General features: G+C 48.8%; 2 protein-coding genes across 2 annotated transcripts in view; both read left to right on the top strand.

Annotated features, from left to right (window-relative positions):
- Positions 1 to 2,582, top strand: part of LOC306838320 (uncharacterized protein) — a 6,334-nt gene extending 3,752 nt beyond the window's left edge. The window contains exons 2-6 of the mRNA XM_079366438.1: positions 1,190 to 1,257; positions 1,361 to 1,429; positions 1,693 to 1,744; positions 2,238 to 2,274; positions 2,350 to 2,582. Of these exons, the coding sequence (XP_079222564.1) occupies positions 1,190 to 1,257; positions 1,361 to 1,429; positions 1,693 to 1,744; positions 2,238 to 2,274; positions 2,350 to 2,389 (266 nt within the window). The 3' untranslated portion in view covers positions 2,390 to 2,582. The remainder of the gene's footprint in view (positions 1 to 1,189; positions 1,258 to 1,360; positions 1,430 to 1,692; positions 1,745 to 2,237; positions 2,275 to 2,349) is intronic.
- Positions 2,583 to 6,254: 3,672 nt separating this feature from the next.
- Positions 6,255 to 12,500, top strand: part of LOC306837721 (multidrug resistance-associated protein 1-like) — a 16,405-nt gene continuing 10,159 nt past the window's right edge. Inside the window, exons 1-8 of the mRNA XM_079365458.1 lie at positions 6,255 to 6,406; positions 7,481 to 7,657; positions 7,908 to 8,036; positions 8,222 to 8,359; positions 8,616 to 8,741; positions 9,530 to 9,591; positions 9,846 to 9,977; positions 10,114 to 10,347. Coding sequence (XP_079221584.1) covers positions 6,359 to 6,406; positions 7,481 to 7,657; positions 7,908 to 8,036; positions 8,222 to 8,359; positions 8,616 to 8,741; positions 9,530 to 9,591; positions 9,846 to 9,977; positions 10,114 to 10,347 — 1,046 coding nt within the window. The 5' untranslated portion in view covers positions 6,255 to 6,358. The remainder of the gene's footprint in view (positions 6,407 to 7,480; positions 7,658 to 7,907; positions 8,037 to 8,221; positions 8,360 to 8,615; positions 8,742 to 9,529; positions 9,592 to 9,845; positions 9,978 to 10,113; positions 10,348 to 12,500) is intronic.

Below are 12,500 nucleotides of genomic sequence, written 5' to 3'. Positions count from 1 at the left end.
ATTTATAACCATTTATCACCATTTATAACCATTTATCACCATTTATAACCATTTATCACCATTTATAACCATTTATCACCATTTATAACCATTTATCACCATTTATCACCATTTATAACCATTTATCACCATTTATAACCATTTATCACCATTTATCACCATTTATCACCATTTATAACCATTTATCACCATTTATCACCAATTATCACCATTTATCACCATTTATAACCATTTATCACCATTTATCACCATTTATAACCATTTATCACCATTTATCACCGTTTATCACCGTCTATCACCATTTATCACCATTTAACCACCATTTAACCACCATTTATCGCCATTTATCACCATTTAACCACCGGATGTCATCGTTTATCACCATTTAACCACCGTCTATCACCATTTAACCACCATTTAACCACCGTCTATCACCATTTAACCACCATTTAACCACCGTCTATCACCATTTAACCACCATTTAACCACCGTCTATCACCATTTAACCACCATTTAACCACCATTTAACCACCGTTTATCACCATTTAACCACCGTTTATCACCATTTAACCACCATTTAACCACCGTCTATCACCATTTAATCACCGTTTAACCACCATTTAACCACCGTCTATCACCATTTAACCACCGTTTATCACCATTTAACCACCATTTAACCACCGTCTATCACCATTTAATCACCATTTAACCACCGTCTATCACCATTTAACCACCATTTAACCACCGTCTATCACCATTTAACCACCATTTATCACCATTTATCACCATTTATCACCATTTAATCACCATTTAACCACCGTCTATCACCATTTAACCACCGGTTAACCACCGTTTATCACCGTTTAGCTACTGTTTACCACTATTTATCACCATTAAACTACAGTTTAACCAGAATTTATCCCCATTGAACCACCAACAGTTTATCTTTTTTCACAAAAAGCTGTCTGGACTGGACTTGGACTATGTATTCAGTTCATGTGAGCAGCCTTTTATTAGGATATAAAAGTCATACATACATATTTTATTCAAGGATTCTGAACACACACTTAATGGATTCTGTCATATTACAGATAAAAACATTCTACAGTATGATATGAAATGTTCAGTTTTCATCAGATATTCTTGTTTTTATATGGATGCAAACTTCTGCTGCTTATGTGATGTGCAGATGATGACGACGATGATGATGAAGGTTATCATCAGGGCTCTCTGTGCTCACTCTGTGAATTCTGTGAGGTAAGTTGGATTGATTTAACAAGACGTACGAACTGAAACAGCTTCAAGTCTGTCCTGATAATCCTCGAGGTTAATAATCATCATTATGTGTTTTTAATCGCAGCACTGTGACAGCTGTGACAAGTGTCCTTGTAAAGAGGGAGACAAGTCTGAACACTGTGATGACTGCAAGGTAAGAAAAATACACACACACACACACACACACACACACAGGCTACAACTGACTAAAGACAACACCAGTTACAATATAAAAGACCAGAATCACAAAATCAGAGACCTCAGCGTCACCCCACTTTGCTCCCTCAGACCTTCCCTGTGTTGTATTTATGACTTATGATCCTTGCATCAAACATTAGAGCTCTACAGTCTGCAGGAACATTTAGATGGTTGGTTTACATCCTGACATTTCTGTTAAACTCTTTGTCTGCTTCACAGATGTGCAGTTTCTGTCACGTGTGTCCAGTTTGCCAAACTGTGTGCAAGCCTGGTGAGTCAACACGCAAACACACAGAACTAGAGACATGTTTAGAAGTAATACAGGATGTCCTCTTCACTCTGCAGCAGCCTCTACCATCAGTGTGTGAATGTGTATGAATGGATGAGTTAATACTGATGGACTCTTTACTCTGCAGCAGCCTCTACCATCAGTGTGTGAATGTGTATGAATGGATGAGTTAATACTGATGGACTCTTTACTCTGCAGCAGCCTCTACCATCAGTGTGTGAATGTGTATGAATGGATGAGTTCATACTGATGGACTCTTTACTCTGCAGCAGCCTCTACCATCAGTGTGTGAGTGTGTAGGTGTGACCTGCAGTTTAAAAGCTCATGTTAGTGTTTGAACAACATGCTGAAGTGGATTTTGAATAATATGAAGTGTTGAACTAACATGAAGGATTTTTTTTGGAGCTGTTCAGACTGTAGAGTTGAAATCATGCACCCTGCTCTCTCTCTCTCTCTCTCTCTCTCTCTCCTTCAGGAGGTTTTCTGGATGAAGTCACCGGATCGATCTACAAGTAAGTGTTGTTCACGCTGCCCTGCGAGCTGTTTGAATGTTAAAGATCTGACCTGTTTTTGTGTCTCGTCCACAGGACTGTAGCCGACGTCTTTGACGACGACGATGACAACTAAACACAAAAATATGTCGCCACCATGTGGCCCAGATGATTTGTTTCATTGTTATTTATGTCATGAAATCTTTGCTCACAGTGACTGAAAGGAGATGTTCAAACACTAACTGTATTTGTGTACTGTTGTTAACGGAGAAGTCATCGATAATCTGTGAAGGGAAACATCTGTTCAATAAAGAGAAGGAGGGAAGTTTTCACTGTTTCTTTATTGGCCTGAAATGTTCACTGAATGTCTGATGAACTGTTTGGTGTCAAAGAAAAGACGGGTGAGGAAAGCTTTAATAAAACCTTGAACGCATCCTGGAGTGTCTGGAAGACAAGTCCACGGTCAGGACTTTGAGGTGCGTGTTGTCTCGTTACACACATGACATGCTTCATGGGGGTCGATTATGTTTTCAGAAGGATGCAAACATACACAGGCTTCATATATGCAAATACAACAATGAGAATAAACCACACGTTTTTTGTTTCTTTAAGGATGTGCCAGACATTCACTGGAGAAACAGAATCATCGGGTCTAAGTGGAGTAAAGAATCAATAATGCACACATTTGGAGAATCTGAACACTTCTGCACTGATATGCTTAGGAAATGTATTTGCTCTTTTGACAGCTGTATTCCAAACCTTGGCATGTTTGTTCAATTCCATTTTAAATTTTGTCAACCAATTTATCATAATCAAACTGGAGATGGCCCTGAGGAGGCCGGAAACAGCTGTGGATATTATTGACTGAGTCCAATGTATCTTAAACATTAAAAAGCTCACACTACCCCGAAACATATAAATGTCACGCATACAGGTGACATTCAACATTCAAGTGCCTAAACGTCCTTTTTATCATCAGCTCTCGTCTGAATAAACGTGTACAGACTTAATTAATCACCTTTGACCTGCAGAACCAGACTCACGCCGTCTGACCTTTTATGGAACTAGACTGAGTCATGATGTGCAGGAACCAAACCAGGTGAGGACGGGCTGGAGCTCAGGAGTAACATACGCGTTTGAATAATTATACTGTGCTGATACATGAAGGACCAATCACAACCAAGCACATCGATCCAGAAGGATCTGAGCAGGACCTGGTTCTTAAACTGCCCAGTAACAAATCTCTTCATATAAATAAATATCTTATATAAATGTGTTTGATCCTGACTGACAGCTCCGTCACGTCGTCTTGATCTTCTGTCACTAACGGAAACTCTGAGTGGTTTAAGTACAAACATCATGTTGATGACATCATTAACGTTGAAATGAGCTGAGTTGATCAGGATAATCCAGATTTAAAGTTCTCACATCAGTTATGATCTGGATCAAAACCTAAACAGGATTACACAATCTGAGCCGATTTTTTGACACTTATTTCTTTGTAATAACTCACACATAATCCAGACTGTAACTCTGCCCCTAGTGTTTAAAATGAGTACTGCAGTCTAAACTCTAATCATCACAGAGAGCTGTCTCCCCCCCTCCTCTCACACAGGTCAGCATGTGGTGGACACTGTAGCTTCAGTGTTTAGCCAGCTCTGCATGTGGTGGACACTGTAGCTTCAGTGTTTAGCCAGCTGTGCATGTGGTGGACACTGTAGCTTCAGTGTTTAGCCAGCTCTGCATGTGGTGGACACTGTAGCTTCAGTGTTTAGCCAGCTCTGCATGTGGTGGACACTGTAGCTTCAGTGTTTAGCCAGCTCTGCATGTGGTGGACACTGTAGCTTCAGTGTTTAGCCAGCTCTGCATGTAGAGACACTGTAGCTTCAGTGTTTAGCCAGCTCTGCATGTGGTGGACACTGTAGCTTCAGTGTTTAGCCAGCTCTGCATGTGGTGGACACTGTAGCTTCAGTGTTTAGCCAGCTCTGCATGTAGAGACACTGTAGCTTCAGTGTTTAGCCAGCTCTGCATGTGGTGGACACTGTAGCTTCAGTGTTTAGCCAGCTCTGCATGTGGTGGACACTGTAGCTTCAGTGTTTAGCCAGCTCTGCATGTGGTGGACACTGTAGCTTCAGTGTTTAGCCAGCTCTGCATGTGGTGGACACTGTAGCTTCAGTGTTTAGCCAGCTCGGCATGTGGTGGACACTGTAGCTTCAGTGTTTAGCCAGCTGTGCATGTGGTGGACACTGTAGCTTCAGTGTTTAGCCAGCTCTGCATGTGGTGGACACTGTAGCTTCAGTGTTTAGCCAGCTCTGCATGTGGTGGACACTGTAGCTTCAGTGTTTAGCCAGCTCTGCATGTGGTGGACACTGTAGCTTCAGTGTTTAGCCAGCTCTGCATGTGGTGGACACTGTAGCTTCAGTGTTTAGCCAGCTCTGCATGTAGAGACACTGTAGCTTCAGTGTTTAGCCAGCTCTGCACGTGGTGGACACTGTAGCTTCAGTGTTTAGCCAGCTCTGCATGTGGTGGACACTGTAGCTTCAGTGTTTAGCCAGCTCTGCATGTGGTGGACACTGTAGCTTCAGTGTTTAGCCAGCTCTGCATGTGGTGGACACTGTAGCTTCAGTGTTTAGCCAGCTCGGCATGTGGTGGACACTGTAGCTTCAGTGTTTAGCCAGCTGTGCATGTGGTGGACACTGTAGCTTCAGTGTTTAGCCAGCTCTGCATGTGGTGGACACTGTAGCTTCAGTGTTTAGCCAGCTCTGCATGTGGTGGACACTGTAGCTTCAGTGTTTAGCCAGCTCTGCATGTGGTGGACACTGTAGCTTCAGTGTTTAGCCAGCTCTGCATGTGGTGGACACTGTAGCTTCAGTGTTTAGCCAGCTCTGCATGTAGAGACACTGTAGCTTCAGTGTTTAGCCAGCTCTGCACGTGGTGGACACTGTAGCTTCAGTGTTTAGCCAGCTCTGCATGTGGTGGACACTGTAGCTTCAGTGTTTAGCCAGCTCTGCATGTGGTGGACACTGTAGCTTCAGTGTTTAGCCAGCTCTGCATGTGGTGGACACTGTAGCTTCAGTGTTTAGCCAGCTCGGCATGTGGTGGACACTGTAGCTTCAGTGTTTAGCCAGCTGTGCATGTGGTGGACACTGTAGCTTCAGTGTTTAGCCAGCTCTGCATGTGGTGGACACTGTAGCTTCAGTGTTTAGCCAGCTCTGCATGTGGTGGACACTGTAGCTTCAGTGTTTAGCCAGCTCTGCATGTGGTGGACACTGTAGCTTCAGTGTTTAGCCAGCTCTGCATGTGGTGGACACTGTAGCTTCAGTGTTTAGCCAGCTCTGCATGTGGTGGACACTGTAGCTTCAGTGTTTAGCCAGCTCTGCATGTAGAGACACTGTAGCTTCAGTGTTTAGCCAGCTCTGCATGCGGTGGACACTGTAGCTTCAGTGTTTAGCCAGCTCTGCATGGGTCTGCAAAGCTTTCTGCGTTCTAACCTCTCTCCATGTTTCATCTCCAACATTGATCCTAGTTTGAGCAGCTTTCTGCTGCTGGAGCTTATTAGAAACATGCAGAGGCTTTTTAGCTCGGGTACAATCACTTCTATCTGAAGCAGTTCCACTGCCCGCTTCCATCGCTGCAACACCTGTTCACCTGATAACTGCTCTCATATCTGGCAAACCCAGGGGCGTCCAAAACGGCCTTCAAAGCCCCGCCTACCTTCTCTGGTCCAATCAGATCCAGAGCATTCAGGAGCAGAATCTAAAGTTAGAAGGAGGACATACTGGCTGCTGCATTGTTGTCAGAGAAGCTTCAACACAGCAGGTTTCCTTCATGATCACAGAGGAAGAGAGCAGCTCTCTGATTGGTTGATTGATCACAGAGGAAGAGAGCAGCTCTCTGATTGGTCCTTTCACTGGTCTCTGCAGCAGGCTTTGAGCTGTTACCTCTCTGTGACAGCAGGGGGCGGTACACAGCCCTCACGTTTACTTGTTAAACACGCAGAAGAAGAAGCGAGGCAGGCAGCCTTCCGCTTTCCCTCCAGCTCAGTTACAAAACCAAAGCGGAGCCTCGAACAGTGGCCGCCCGTCCGGTCTGAACCTGCACCGGGATGGGCATCGAACACTTCTGCAGTCTGGACCGGTCCGATCCGTTCTGGGTGAGTTTGGCTCGTTTCCTGGGTCTTTGTTAGTCTCCGGTGAAGGTGGGGGGAAGATGCCAACGTGATTAGCGCCGGTGGGTTAACGCCGTCCTCCGTGACTGCAGCCCGGCTTAACCGCTGCTGGGCACGCGCGGCGAGCACGCGCCGAGGTGCTTTCATAAAGGCATGGTAACACACACACACACACACACACACACACACACACACACACACACACACACACACACACACACACACACACACACACTGACACACACACACACTGACAGCTGTTGTTGTTGTTGTAAAGTCATCTGTGCAGATGGTTGAAGACTGTTTAGAGAGTCACAGCTTTAATCATGTAGTCGGTGAGTGTTTCCAGGTGTTCAGGTCCAGGTGTTCAGGTTCAGGTCCAGGTGTTCAGGTCCGGGTGTTCAGGTCCGGGTGTTCAGGTCCGGGTGCTCAGGTCCAGGTGCTCAGGTCCAGGTGCTCAGGTCCAGGTGCTCAGGTCCAGGTGCTCAGGTCCAGGTTCCTGAACTCAGCTGTACAGTGAGAGAGTAAAGATGGAGAGAAGCATCAGGTTTAGAGAGGCTTGTTGTCCTGACATACTGAAAGATTTAAAATAAAAAACCTTTAAGAACAGAATCCACCGGAACCGTGATGAACCCGGGACACCCTGACCTTTGACCCGTGCTCTGGTAAAGGAACGCCACGGAGTGTGGAGGAAAAGATAGATCGCCACGCCAAGATAGAGATATAAGTAACAGACTCGGCTTTATCTCGTGTGTGTGTGTGTGTGTGTGTGTGTGTGTGTGTGTGTGTGTGTGTGTGTGTGTGTGTGTGTGTGTGTGTGTGTGTGTGTGTGTGTGTGTGTGTGTGTGTGTGTGTGTGTTATCTGGTCACAACATGGAGCCAGACAAACTGTCACACATAACTGTGACCTTTGACCTCTATCTGCCTCTCACAGACTCAGCAGTGTTCATCCGTCTGTAGCTCCGCCCCCTTCAGTCGTTTCAGAGGCGAGCGCCCTGCTCCCCCGTGTGGGGACGGTCTTCTGTTCTGTGGTCTGACCCTGTTCTCTCTCTCGGTCAGGACTGGAACCGGACGTGGTACACGACGAACCCCGACCTGACCCAGTGCTTCCAGAACACTGTGCTGGTGTGGCTGCCATGTCTCTACCTCTGGGTGTGTGCACCTGTCTACCTGTTCTACCTGCGCAGCCACGACCGGGGCTACATCTGCATGAGCCACCTCAACAAGGCCAAAACTGTGAGTGTCATGATGCTCAACAAGTCTCCATGTGCTGGACCCACTGCTCACTGTGTGTGTGTGTGTGTGTGTGTGTGTGTGTGTGTGTGTGTGTGTGTGTGTGTGTGTGTGTGTGTGTGTGTGTGTGTGTGTGTGTGTGTGTGTGTGTGTGTGTGTGTGTGTGTGTGTGTGTGTGTGTGTGTGTGTGTGTGTGTGTGTGTGTGTGTGTGTGTGTGTGTGTGTGTGTGTGTGTGTGTGTGTGTGTGTGTAGGCGCTCGGCCTCCTGCTGTGGATCACCTGCTGGTCAGACGTCTTTTATTCTTTCTGGGAAAGAAGTCACGGCAGCAGCGTCCCTCCTCCGGTCCTCCTGGTCAGCCCGACCGTGCTGGGCCTCACCATGGTCAGTCTTTAACCCTTCATGTGCTTCCAATAGAATGAGTCAGCTAGAGGTCCGACTGTGAGGCAGGACGAGCACAACCTGTTTGAGCACCTCTTATAACATGACAGGTGACAGCAGGTGTGTTTGGTATGTAGGTGTCATGTTTAACACGTGTGTGTGTGTGTGTGTGTGTGTGTGTCCTCCAGCTGCTAGCTACCTTCCTGATCCAGTACGAGCGGATGAAAGGAGTCCAGTCATCCGGTGTGATGCTGATCTTCTGGTTGCTGGCTCTGCTGTGTGCCTCCATCACCTTCAGGTCCAAGATCCTGCAGGCCGTGGACCAGGTCAGAGTCCACCTGTGATCTCACCTGGACCTGTCAATACTTTCACTGGTACCATCTCTGTGGCTTTAATGTGTGTGTGTGTGTGTGTGTGTGTGTGTGTGTGTGTGTGTGTGTGTGTGTGTGTGTGTGTGTGTGTGTGTGTGTGTGTGTGTGTGTGTGTGTGTGTGTGTGTGTGTGTGTGTGTGTGTGTGTGTGTGTGTGTGTGTGTGTGTGTGTGTGTGTGTGTGTGTGTGTGTGTGTGTGTGTACACCTGCAGCTGTCGTCAGTGAGTGTATGGAGGTTCTCCACCTTCTTCATCTACTACGCCCTGCTGCTGCTGGCTCTGATCCTCTCCGGTCTGTCTGATCAGCCCCCCCTCTTCTCTCAGGCCGTCAAAGACCAGGTGAAGCGTCTCACACAGGTGTATCATGTACCTGTTAGCTCACACAGGTGTATCATGTACCTGTTAGCTCACACAGGTGTATCATGTACCTGTTAGCTCACACAGGTGTATCATGTACCCGTTAGCTCCCACAGGTGTATCATGTACCTGTTAGCTCACACAGGTGTATCATGTACCCGTTAGCTCCCACAGGTGTATCATGTACCTGTTAGCTCACACAGGTGTATCATGTATCTGTTAGCTCACACAGGTGTATCATGTACCTGTTAGCTCACACAGGTGTATCATGTACCCGTTAGCTCACACAGGTGTATCATGTACCCGTTAGCTCACACAGGTGTATCATGTACCCGTTAGCTCCCACAGGTGTATCATGTACCCGTTAGCTCACACAGGTGTATCATGTATCTGTTAGCTCACACAGGTGTATCATGTACCTGTTAGCTCACACAGGTGTATCATGTACCCGTTAGCTCACACAGGTGTATCATGTACCCGTTAGCTCACACAGGTGTATCATGTACCCGTTAGCTCCCACAGGTGTATCATGTACCCGTTAGCTCACACAGGTGTATCATGTACCCGTTAGCTCACACAGGTGTATCATGTACCCGTTAGCTCCCACAGGTGTATCATGTACCCGTTAGCTCACACAGGTGTATCATGTACCTGTTAGCTCACACAGGTGTATCATGTACCTGTTAGCTCACACAGGTGTATCATGCACCTGTTAGCTCACACAGGTGTATCATGCACCTGTTGTTTCATCTCTTTGTGTTTGTGTTCAGAACCCGTGTCCGGAGCCTGGAGCGTCCTTCCTCTCCAGGGTCACCTTCTGGTGGATCACCAGGTGAGCTCACCTGAAACTCTTAAAGAAACAGTGATGTGACCAAGGTCAAGCTGAAAGTGAAGGTCGTTGACTCGACAGGTCGATGACTCTGCATGTCGATGACTCTGCATGTCGATGACTCGGCAGGTCGATGACTCGGCAGGTCGATGACTCGGCAGTCGGGGATCTGATGAATCTGCTAATGTTGGCTTTCTTCTTTGTCATCACTTCCTGTTTTCACCTTCAGTGTTTCCTCTTTTTGTCGTCTCCATCAGGATGATGATGACAGGCTACCGGCGCCCCCTGGAGGAGAAGGACCTGTGGTCACTTAACCTTGAGGACCGCTCACACCAAGTCGTTCCCCAGCTCGTGGGTCGCTGGAATAACGAGTGCCAGAAGGTCAAAAGGTGTGGAGACCTCAGATCAGTGAGAAGAGCTTTGGCCCGTGTTGATTGGATGTTAAAGCGAGACGCTTCAGCCGACCCGTTTGAAACGTCAGAGCGGTTTCACGTGAGCGTCTCGTCAACAGTCTCCTCTCTCTAGTTCCAGGACGGAGCAGAACATGGTGTACTCTCCTAAACGAGCTCCTCGCTCTGAGAGCAAAGAGGGCCAAGCTGTGGAGGAGTCTGAGATCCTGCTGGTGAAGAACCCTCAGAAAGCCAAGGAGCCGTCCCTCTTCTGGGCCCTGTGCCTCACGTTTGGCCCCTACTTCCTCATCTCCTGCCTCTACAAGATCATCCAGGACATCCTCATGTTCGTGGGGCCCGAGATCCTGCGGTGAGACAGATGAAAGCATCCTGTAGACTGGACTGAGTCTGTATGAAAGGGACCAGAATCTGTTCCTGTGTATGAGGTTTAAAAGGTGGCTCCTGATTGGACGAGGCTGATGATCCTGCTGCAGCTGATAAACAACATGAATCCCTTCTGGATCGAATATCTTTAAACTTCCAGTCAGCGGGTTCTGATCTCTGTCGAGTGTTTGAGAGGAACGATTCATGTTGACCTGCGTAAACAGGTGAGCTCGGTGACTCGTTGAGCTCAGTGACTCGGCAGCTCGGTGACTCGTTGAGCTCAGTGACTCGGTGACTCGGCAGCTCGGTGACTCGGCAGCTCGGTGACTCGTTGAGCTCAGTGACTCAGTGACTCGGCAGCTCGGTGACTCGTTGAGCTCGGTGACTCGTTGAGCTCGGTGACTTGGTGACTCGGCAGCTCGGTGACTCGTTGAGCTCGGTGACTCGTTGAGCTCGGTGACTCGGTGACTCGGCAGCTCGGTGACTCGTTGAGCTCAGTGACTCGTTGAGCTCAGTGACTCGTTGAGCTCAGTGACTCGTTGAGCTCGGTGACTCGTTGAGCTCGGTGACTCATTGAGCTCAGTGACTCGGTGACTCGTTGAGCTCAGTGACTCGTTGAGCTCAGTGACTCGTTGAGCTCGGTGACTCGGTGAGCTCAGTGACTCGTTGAGCTCGGTGACTCGTTGAGCTCGGTGACTCATTGAGCTCAGTGACTCGGTGACTCGTTGAGCTCAGTGACTCGTTGAGCTCAGTGACTCGTTGAGCTCAGTGACTCGGTGACTCGTTGAGCTCAGTGACTCGTTGAGCTCGGTGACTCGTTGAGCTCGGTGACTCGGTGAGCTCGGTGACTCGTTGAGCTCGGTGACTCGTTGAGCTCAGTGACTCGTTGAGCTCGGTGACTCGGTGAGCTCGGTGACTCGTTGAGCTCGGTGACTCGGTGACTCGTTGAGCTCAGTGACTCGGCAGCTCGGTGACTCGTTGAGCTCAGTGACTCGTTGAGCTCGGTGACTCGTTGAGCTCGGTGACTCGTTGAGCTCGGTGACTCGGCAGCTCGGTGACTCGTTGAGCTCGGTGACTCGTTGAGCTCGGTGACTCGTTGAGCTCGGTGACTCGGTGAGCTCGGTGACTCGTTGAGCTCGGTGACTCGGTGACTCGTTGAGCTCAGTGACTCGGCAGCTCGGTGACTCGTTGAGCTCAGTGACTCGGTGACTCGGCAGCTCGGTGACTCGGCAGCTCGGTGACTCGTTGAGCTCGGTGACTCAGTGACTCGGCAGCTCGGTGACTCGTTGAGCTCGGTGACTCGTTGAGCTCAGTGACTCAGTGACTCGGCAGCTCGGTGAGTCGTTGAGCTCGGTGACTCGTTGAGCTCGGTGACTCGGTGACTCGGCAGCTCGGTGACTCGTTGAGCTCAGTGACTCGTTGAGCTCAGTGACTCGTTGAGCTCAGTGACTCGGCAGCTCAGTGACTCGGTGAGCTCAGTGACTCGTTGAGCTCGGTGACTCGGTGAGCTCGGTGAGCTCGGTGACTCATTGAGCTCGGTGACTCGGTGACTCGTTGAGCTCAGTGACTCGTTGAGCTCAGTGACTCGTTGAGCTCAGTGACTCGGTGAGCTCGGTGACTCGTTGAGCTCGGTGACTCGTTGAGCTCGGTGACTCATTGAGCTCAGTGACTCGGTGACTCGTTGAGCTCGGTGACTCGTTGAGCTCGGTGACTCGTTGAGCTCGGTGACTCGTTGAGCTCGGTGACTCGTTGAGCTCAGTGACTCGGTGACTCGTTGAGCTCAGTGACTCGGTAAGCTCAGTGACTCGTTGAGCTCGGTGACTCGTTGAGCTCGGTGACTCGTTGAGCTCAGTGACTCGGTGACTCGTTGAGCTCGGTGACTCGTTGAGCTCGGTGACTCGGCAGCTCGGTGACTCGGCAGCTCGGTGACTCGTTGAGCTCGGTGACTCGTTGAGTTCAGTGACTCGTTGAGCTCAGTGACTCAGTGACTCGTTGAGCTCGGTGACTCGTTGAGCTCGGTGACTCGTTGAGCTCAGTGACTCGGTGACTCGTTGAGCTCGGTGACTCGTTGAGCTCAGTGACTCGGCAGCTCGGTGACTCGTTGAGCTCAGTGACTCGGCAGCTCGGTGACTCGTTGAG

Source organism: Symphodus melops (assembly GCF_947650265.1).
Source record: "Symphodus melops genome assembly, chromosome: 17".
Taxonomy (NCBI): Eukaryota; Metazoa; Chordata; class Actinopteri; order Labriformes; family Labridae; genus Symphodus; species Symphodus melops.
The sequence above is the reverse complement of the archived record's forward strand: the minus strand, read 5'-3'. Positions and strand labels throughout refer to the sequence as shown.